Consider the following 10086-nt stretch of genomic DNA (forward strand, 5'->3'; position numbering starts at 1 on the left):
CTTTCCTTCCTCTCTCTCTCTCTCTCTCTCTCTCCCCCTTTCTCTCTCTCTCTCTCATCTTGTTTTTAATCATTCGTCCCACATGACATCGGTGTATCGTTTTGTGCAGCCTACCACCCGTTTTGGCACCCCGCCCGTCGATTCACCGAGCTTACGATCAGTCCAGGTAAAGTCCCAGCACGATTCGTAACGCTCTAATTGATCTCGTCCTTCAAGATCGTCAGTATATAATTTATCCTATACAAATTGCTATTCGAGACATTCGTTGCTTTGATTCAACGCGGAAATTAATTCAAATTGTTATCGAAAATATATCAAGATATTATAATTAACTATAAAGTAACATTTCATCAGTGGAAATTGTTAACCTTAGAACATAATTCAAATATAGTATATCTTGATCTTCTTTCTACTTTCTCTATTATCTCTATTCAAAAATATGAAAAACTTAAATTTCAACTGTTAAACTGTTTTTTTTCTTTTTTCGGACAATGAACTTTTATGAAAATCTAAATTCAAATTTTTACATAATGTAAAACGAAATGAAGTTTTAATTAATAAATGTAAAGATAATATACTTGCTTTAATTTACTTAAAAATTGAAAATTCAAAATTATTCTGTTATTATTATTTGTTTTAAAAATAACAATTTTTACAAACTAATGATCTTTGTGCATATTTTTTTAATTCCGGTTCTAAATAATAAAAATTAAAATAAAGTAAAATTTTTAAACGGGTGCAAAATTGTCTTCACGTCATATAGTATACACAAAGGTGTAGCAATTAGTTATTCCCAAATAAACTTTCATTCATAAGCTTATAATCAAATTGTGTGCAACTGCTTGCATGTGACCTCCATAGCGGAAATAACAGTTTTGAGCACGGGAGGAGTACAACGTTCCTTGAGACTTTGCGATATGGGTCACTGATTAACCTATCGCACTTTTAACAGACGTTATCAAAGCAGCGAAATCTCGCATGTTCAGTTATATTTGGCACTGACAACCTTTTACAATCTGTTAATTCTGATTGTGATTTTAATTTATATCTCGTTTCTTATAATAAGAGAATACTTTATTTATTTGATTCAAGAATTATCACAATATTCTAAAGAAAAAAATAATTAATATGATATAAATTACTGTATTAAAACATTGTTTAAACACAATGCTCCATTTTTTATCAAAAATTAAAACATATTGTATTACAATATATATATTACAATAATGGCAATTAGAGAAGAAAATTTGTAAATTTACAGGCACCAACGAGCAACAATCTCGTTGGTCCTAAGCCCTTCGGTGGATCGAGTGGAGGTTTCTCATCGAATTTGTCTCCGACTCCGACATTGAATTCCGGAAGCAATACCTTGCCACGTCCTCAAAGCCAGACTGTGACAGGTAAATCAATCTTATTATTATAAATATAAATAGATATGATATAAACTTAAAGAACTAATGCAATATAGGATGACGAAAACTCGTGTATTTTTAATAGATCAGTGTTTGATAAAAAATATTGCAAAATCCATGCTCAGATCTTATTTATGTAATTCATGTTATGTAATATCGCTTAAAAATATTTATATCGAGTATAAAAGAGGAATTTTAAGGTAATGTAAGATGACGTTAACTTTAAAGATATATTAAAATCTTTTCTGCGATAAATCGAAATATTCGATTTATAAGCAACGGATAGAGAAAGATAATCCTACCGCTTCTTTTCTTCATCATTTTTTTGATTCGAAGAACTGCGTCGATTTTACGCAGTTATCTGAGAAGTTCGTAGAAGCAATTTCATAATCGATTTAAGATAATCGTGATCTTGTCTTATATACGTCCTTGTCTTAACTCTGCCTTCGATTCTTGCAAATAGGTCGGTACTCTATCCTGCCAAAGCCAAAAAGTTCGCCTTTCAGAGGTACGACGAATAGATTAGAGCCGTCGGTTGACCGAGTTTCGAGCTTTGGCTGATACGCCTCCTTTGGCTTACATTCTCATATTTTATATCGCTCTTTCTCCCTTGCACGCAGCTCGTATATACATGTATCATTATATCGATCGATCGATCATTGGTCCTCGCTGGTCTATACATTGTGATGGTCTCTTTAAATAGTGATAGAGAGAGAAAAGGAGGGAAGTCTCAGTTTTGATTGTCTTATTCTTGGCTCCTTATCATTCGTCGTTATCTCGACGACGACGGCGAACTCTGAGAGCTATGACAGTTTATAACGACCTTTCAATATACGCTTTCATCCCTTCTTATTTTCATACTTTAAAAATTTGCACGATACACTCGAAAAATTATTCATAATAGCTGTATCTTAATTATTTTAAATATGCCATTATGAGAGAATAAGATCAAATTAGATCTAATATTTAATAATAATAATAATAATAATAACAATAATATTTATGTACATTAAGAAAATGATAAATATTCTCCTTTATAATCTTTCTTCTTTCTAATAATTTTATACCTTTTCTTTGAAAAAATTTATGTAATATATGTTTTTATAGTTAATGTTTAGTTTATTACTTCAAAATATAAGTGTAATAATTTTTTATATTAAAAGTGACTTTTTTAAAGTATTATTTTCAATAAAGAAATTTTATATTATTAACTTCATCATAGAAATATTATATTTAAGAAAACCTAGCATTAACTTTTCTGGAAAATACATAGATCGATCCCCATGTCTACTCGTGCAATTTAACCGCGTGTTATCGTGCTTTTTCTTTCCGCGCATAATCTTTCTTTTATCTTTTTTCAGCCGGTCCGTCTTTCAACCCGAAACCCAGACCCTTCTCCCTCACATTCGCATGAATCAATAGCTCTCAATGGCGCCGTCGTCGTCTTCTGGCAACCGAAATGCAAACACGATCCAGATGACAAAAGTGCCAGACTATGATTTCACGATTTTCCTTTCGAGTTTTTTAATTAAATAATATGGATGAGAGAAAAGTTATCTTTAGTTATTTTGAAATATATCTATCAGTTTAACAATATAATATTGCAATGCTTATTATATTATATTCTGATCACATTTGGAATTGTTTTTGTTTTATCTTTTCCAAGAAAAAAATCATGAGATAACACGATTTCTGCTATTTGATGACACATTTTGTATTGTCATCCATTCAGGATGTTGAATAAATAAATGCAGATGCGAAATAAAGCACAAATTCTTCGTAGAATGTACATCTACTTTGATTTTTTTTACATTACGTCACATCATTTCTTCAATACGCCCATGAATTGACATTTACAGCATTTTTCTTCGCTTTACATCAATGATCTCAAATATTCGAGGTGTATTGGTGCTATAATACGCATTCTCGTAGAATCTTTTTGCTACTTACGACCGGTTTGAAAGCGATGTTTAACACACGAAGGCACGCAGCTTTCACGCTGCTCTAAAGTATCAAGTACCGAGTGATTATCACAAGAAATGCACAGTTGCTGATTTAAATAATAATTATATATTAAAAGATCTTCTCACGAAAATTAAATCTTTAATTTAATACCTTATAGTTCTGCTTCTTTTCTTAATTTTGCATACCGGGCTGCGCTTGTGGTCCTCTTCCATCGAAAAAATCATCAAATCAAATAGAATTATTTATTAATTAAATTAATATAACTCTGTCCTACTTGATTATTTTTTGAATGTTTTATTTTAGCAAAATAAAAATGAATAATGTATTTTATAAATTTTTTATAGTAAAAAAAGTAAACAAATATCTTTTATTTAAAATATATTTGCACAAATGTATACGACAGATATAATAAATATATTTCTATTATATATAAAATAAAATATCGATAGTATTATAATAAATATTATTATTTAAAAAATATTTAATTACATTTTCTTACCTACATTTCTTTATCATAATTACTAAGATGAGCAATTAAAACAAACTAGTCAGTTTCTAATTGTAAGAATTATTTATCAAGATAAAATTATTTATTTCGTTTGCATATTTAAAATTAAAAATACATATATACTTTTATATATTCGGAAAGAGACCACGGGCGCGCACGGTTCATCGTGCTTCTTACTTACTGCAAATTTCTCTGTTTTTTGTCTGTTCTTTCTAACATACCCTGACGAATCTAATCACTTATCCTTCTGAACATATATATTATACACTTTTTGTGTGTCGTGTTTTCTTTTCCCTGCAATTCTGGCGAGTTATCTTTATCGCCTACCGCCATCCCCATTTGCCATCTCAGAAACCTCCAACAGCGAGACTTACAAAAGATCCTATTATCACGAGGTCGTAGAAAACCCGAAAGATCAGTCCTCCCGTTCCGGCTCCATAAAATCCCGTCGGAGCCTCCTTTGGCCACCTCCGAAATCTATTGAAGATATTACATATCCTACTGCCAGTCCTCTATATATCAATCCGAATCCTATTCTCGATAAAAGGTGCTATCAAATTAAAGAGAAACGCGCTAGTATTGAGGCTTGCGAGCGAGCTTTGAGTCGTAGAACCGAGAGACATCGGAGTGAAAGCATCGATCGAGAGATCGAAAGAGTAGTGAGAGAAAACGGTCATCAGCACGAAACTGACGTGATGGACCGGCTGAGTTGTCCTGGACAGCCAATATATCGGCGTATCGAGCTGTGGGATACCAATAGAACCTCTCAATCGGATATAACAAAGCCACACTCGAGGCCAAGTTCAACTGATAGCATCCGAAGGTCGCTGACACCCACCAGAATCGTTCAACCGATTCCGAAACCGTGGACTGCGACCGTCAGCAGCGGAGGTACCAATCTCTATCAGCAGAGTTATGCAATATCGGCACAACAAGAACAGCCTGCAGGACAAATTTACAAGAAATTTACGCAGCGGGAAGTTTGTCGAGAACGTACATCAGGCGGCAAGGAACATCGGGAAGAACAACGAGCTTACGGAACAGAGATCTGTCGAAGGGAGCAAATCTGTCCGAAACCGCCCTTATCCACACCTAAGCAAGAGCCAGCAGAGACGGTTAAAGAAATAGACACTGAGGTAACCAATCTAAGGAGTGACGAGACAAATGAAGTTTCAAAGGGTTTTCAGGGCGAACATGATCTGATCACTGAAACGGCCGAAGAGACGGTGGACGGTGTGCATACGAAGCAATCGGCAACTTTTGAAAAGACTGTGGAGAGGATGTCATCGCCGGTGGAGAGATATAATGTTCCGATGATAGAGAAAGCGGAAGACAAAACAGAGTCTCAGTATTTCGCGAGAAGAATTGAAAAATACATCGATCGAAAGGTGGAAGATACAACGGAACGAACTGTAGAGGAGTCCGCCGAGATGGTTACATCGGCTATTGACGCTCAGCAGATGTTAGAAAAAGCAAAGCAAGAGGAAGAAGAAAGAAAGAAAGAAGAGGAAGAGAAAGAACGAAGAAAGGAAAAAGAAGAAAGAAGAAAGCGTGAGGAAGAGGAACAAAGACGTCAAGAAGAAGAAGAAAAGAGGAAACGAGAAGAGGAGGAAAAGAACAAAAAGCATGTAACTTTCAGCGCAGAGGAAGAGATCGAAGAAGTGCTAGAGCAGCCGCTGGGCAGAACTGTCGTACGAGAAGAACGCATCACAGAATCAGACGGATCTACTCCGGGACGTTGCAAAATCACAAAAGAGACATACGAAGAGATTACTGAAGAAGTGCTGGTTCAGGAACGCGTCAAAAAAAGAGGAGTAGAAGACGAACGTAGAAAGAGTTTGCGTGAGCAAGTAGAGGTTCATCAAAGTCTTCGAGATCAACAAGCGCCGGAGAGACGAAATGTTGTTGCGAGATATGGACAGCAACCTCAAGAGACCATGGAGTCGTGTAAGAAAAAGGTACAATTCTTGAAAGAGACGGAGACGGGGCCGAAACCTCTGTCTGACACGCCTGTAAAAAATTCCACACCTAAGGAGTGGAAATCCGAGATGGTGAACGCCCTGACAACTGCATCTGATCGTCCTTACACGCCGTTAAATGCCACTTCTAGCGTAAAAGAATTATATACCGAAGAAACCATCTACTTGGACCACAGATGTCGCCCTAAGACACCGCCAATCAAAAAGGAGATCCGACCAATTTCACCTTTCCAGCAAGCATTAACGATAGCGCCTGAACGATCCTACACTCCTCTGAGTCGTGAAATCGGACCAGAAGACCAACAAATTGCCACTAAATCGCAGACGCCAAGTCTTCAGTTACAAAATGGCGAATACTGCCCACCATTAGGTATTCTATACGGTAAAGAAAAAACAGGGGAATCTTACGCGCGAGAACAGATATATATGAAGAAAGAAATCAAGGAATCGAGACCGCGACCTTTACCTACTCCGCCACCTGATTATCGTCTGAGAGACTCTTCAGCGTCACCTGCTGCGAGACCTCAATCAGAAATTCTCAAATCATCTAAATCTTTTACAGCTGGTCTAAAAAAGCCAGATGCCATACCGGCCTATCAGAAGAATTTAGTAGCGATGAAGAAAGGACCTATAGAGGGTCAGCCATTCGTTCCCAGTAGAACACCTACTCCAACGCCTCGCAGATCCAAGTCACCTGCTCAAGGACCGCCCGAGCCGCCAGCGTGTTACATAAAAACTCGAGCCCCAAGAATTCGAGAGGATCCACCACCATCGAAACGCGGTGGAGCAGTACATTTTCCTTCGCGTAAAACCATCTCTTACCATGTAGAGGAAGATACCGATAGTGGTCACAGGAAGCAGGAATATTCTGCTTCGAGAACCGTCAACTATGACGAGAAGGAGACCAGTCTCAAAGCAGGTCCGACGGAGGCACTTTATGCCCAGTTCCAGGAAACACGATGTATGACGAGTGAAGAAACTAGCGAGCAGAAAAATATTGCGACTCACGTAAAGAAAGCGCTTCAAGTAGTCGAAGATTACGAGAAATGTCAGCAAAAAGAGATATCACCATCCCAAAAGCCGAAACCAAGCATCTGTACCATAAGTAAGGTGAGCCATACAAAGCCCACTTTATCATGTCCTATGACAAAATCTGCGCCAGTTAGACCGACCTACAGTAGTTCCACCGAAGTGCGTCACGTACGATATGAGACTCCTTCACCGAAACCTTGTCCGGAAACAGGAGTGACCGTTCTACCTTGCAAAGCGTATTCTGATCAGGGAATCAAAGCCGGCGTCGTCGTAGTGCCCTGCAATGATTCTCAGACCTGTTCTAGATCCGGAATCTGCGTGACAGCCACGAAAGATCAATCAGGCGTGTGCGTGTCACCTTCATTCGGTATGCGATCCGGTATTTGTGGTCAACCATCAGGTACTTGCGGTCGCGAATCTAGTTGCGATTTCAATATTTCCAACTGCCCAAGTTCTGACATCTGCGTAACTCCGTGTGTCGACGGTTCTGTTTGCGTGGCACCTTGCAAAAAACCTGGTCCGAATCAATCCAAGGCAAATCTTCCCTTCCCTCAAATCCCGCTTCCCTATGAAAAAATTCCCTCACCAGCTCCTCAATGTTCAGCTCCTAGCTTCAAACCTCGCACTAACCTGAGTGGTCAGCTTGCCCGATTGACCGCCAAAAACGGCCAATCAAACGTGCCCATGGTACAGCTTTACAAATCGATCCAGACTGAACCGACTCTTCAGGCCCAGAGTTACTCCGAAGACACTTATTATCACACTCAGAGCTACCGCGAAACCCACTGCGAATCCGGCAATCATTGCCAGAACATTCAGAACCGCTGCCAAGACCAGATCCATTGTGATCCCCTTAGTGAAACCCAGAATTTAGTAGACCCACCAAATTTGTCGTCCCACCCGGATCTAGGTACTGGAATCGGTGGCCTCGGCAGCGCGGGTTCCAAGACCGGATCGTTCGCTGGTAGCAGTGCACCCAAACGTGGACGGGGTATCCTGAATCAGGCTGTCGGAGCGGGATCGCGTGTACCCCTGTGCGCTCACTGCAACTCATACGTCAGGTACTCAGGATTGTCCGGATCGATAATAATGACGATGTTTGCTACTTTCGTTGTTGCTTTTCGTATCTTGTCCTAGACATATATGTTTTACTTTTTACAAGCGTTTTTTTTTATTCGTACTCGTTTTCATATTGATGCTTGTACATATTAGTGTGCGTGTGCGTGTATGTGCGTGTGAATCTATTCTTCTTTTTTAGGTGTTGTTCTTATTATTCTTAGGGATTTTTCCTATTTTAAATTATTTGTAGAATTTTTAGAAAAATTAAAGCATATTTTTGTATCTTTCACTTGCAGCTTATTCGAATTAGGTTCTCAGGCTTATATTTTTGAACTAATTTATACAGCTAGTTATGCACTATTTTAGATAATATAAATAATGTAAAAATATGTTACTATAGATGTAGTTATATATACCTAATTTAATAATAAAAAAATTTTATGTCATTAGGATTTAATTTTATTATACACAATGTTATATTTTGCAATTTTTCCAGATATCTTACTATTAAAATTTTATATTTTGTTAAACAATATTTTTTAAAACTTATTTATTATTATATTGACAATATTTTTTGTTATATTTCTTCTTATATTTTCGTTTATCAGAGTGATATACGAAAATTCATTGCATTTGTTTGTATCAGTAATTGTCTAAGTGATTAACATGATTTCCATTGCATGTATTGTTGACAGCTAACGAAAAAAATACTAATCACAAGTCGAACGGCTTCACTCTAAAACCAGTGTGTTGTAAAGACAGCAAAGAGTGCACAAGGTTTGTATAAAACTCTACTTCGCAAATATCTATTAACACTTCGTTTTTTAAAAAAATATATACCTATATACAAATATATATTACGATACCAAAATATATTACGATCAAATTAATTATAATATAATTATAGAGGGCCTTTCATCACCGCTTTGGGCCAAATCTGGTGCCCCGATCATTTTGTCTGCGTTAACGCTCAATGCCGTCGTCCTCTTCAAGATATCGGCTTCGTCGAGGAAAAAGGACAACTCTATTGCGAATATTGTTTCGAGAAATTTATTGCTCCTACGTGCAACAAATGCAACAACAAAATCAAAGGCGTAAGTACAGTATAAGTGATTTATCATCGACTATGATTCGATGTATTAATAATTTTTTTCATTTTAATGTATAGGATTGCTTGAACGCGATTGGAAAGCACTTCCACCCTGAGTGCTTCAACTGCGCTTATTGTGGCAAACTTTTCGGTAACAATCCGTTCTTCTTGGAGGAAGGATTGCCTTACTGCGAAGCTGGTTAGTATTTCCGCGATAAAACAAAAAAACACAATAAAGTAAAGTGTAATAAAAAGTGTATCATGGCGATTAAAAAACATAATAACATAATAACAATATGTATTAAATTTAAAATACTTAATTTAAAATATTTAAAAACTATTTAAATTACACGTATTTCATAAAGTTACATATTAAATTATATATTCGATTAAATATGCAAAATTATAAATGGCAATCTTTTCCTCAATATAGACTGGAACGAGCTGTTTACCACGAAATGCTTCGCATGTGGATTCCCAGTCGAGGTTGGCGACCGTTGGGTGGAAGCCCTAAACAACAATTATCACAGCCAGTGCTTCAATTGCACGGTAAGTAATAATTTTTAGAAGAGTCCTGTCAACATTCTACTTTTTATTTTGTATTATTTTTACTCGTTTTTTTAAAGCTTTATCATTTTTATCGTTCATCGAAATCTACAGGGAATCTCTAAATCTATTAAACCGATGTAAAATTATTTTAAGATTAATATAAGGGTTTGTTTTTTTTTGTTGATATATTAGATGTGTAAGAAGAATCTCGAGGGCCAAAGCTTCTATGCGAAAGGCGGTCGTCCTTTTTGCAAAAATCACGCACGTTAAAATAATCATCAACCATCGGATACGATCGATGGAATGATAAGAGGAGAAAAAATAGGAAAGAGCAAAAAAAATGAAGAGAAAGTGCAACGAAGAAAGAATACAATGTTAATGCATCAATTACTTTATCGTGATTATTTTTTTTCTGTGTCTTCGATCAAGATCACTTTAACTAACCCTTTGTTAAATCTACGAGCGATCCTTCGTATAGCTACAAAAATACAG

The 10086-nt window shown here is 36.7% G+C and overlaps 1 protein-coding gene across 1 annotated transcript in view; it reads left to right on the forward strand.

Moving 5' to 3' along the window:
• Positions 1 to 9864, forward strand: part of LOC105619562 — a 35788-nt gene extending 25924 nt beyond the window's left edge. Inside the window, exons 10-16 of the mRNA XM_012201079.1 lie at positions 110 to 166; positions 1262 to 1400; positions 4237 to 7957; positions 8863 to 9049; positions 9124 to 9244; positions 9479 to 9594; positions 9787 to 9864. Coding sequence (XP_012056469.1) covers positions 110 to 166; positions 1262 to 1400; positions 4237 to 7957; positions 8863 to 9049; positions 9124 to 9244; positions 9479 to 9594; positions 9787 to 9864 — 4419 coding nt within the window. The remainder of the gene's footprint in view (positions 1 to 109; positions 167 to 1261; positions 1401 to 4236; positions 7958 to 8862; positions 9050 to 9123; positions 9245 to 9478; positions 9595 to 9786) is intronic.
• Positions 9865 to 10086: the final 222 nt, after the last annotated feature.

Source organism: Atta cephalotes (assembly GCF_000143395.1).
Source record: "Atta cephalotes unplaced genomic scaffold scaffold00022, whole genome shotgun sequence".
In the NCBI taxonomy this organism is placed as follows: Eukaryota; Metazoa; Arthropoda; class Insecta; order Hymenoptera; family Formicidae; genus Atta; species Atta cephalotes.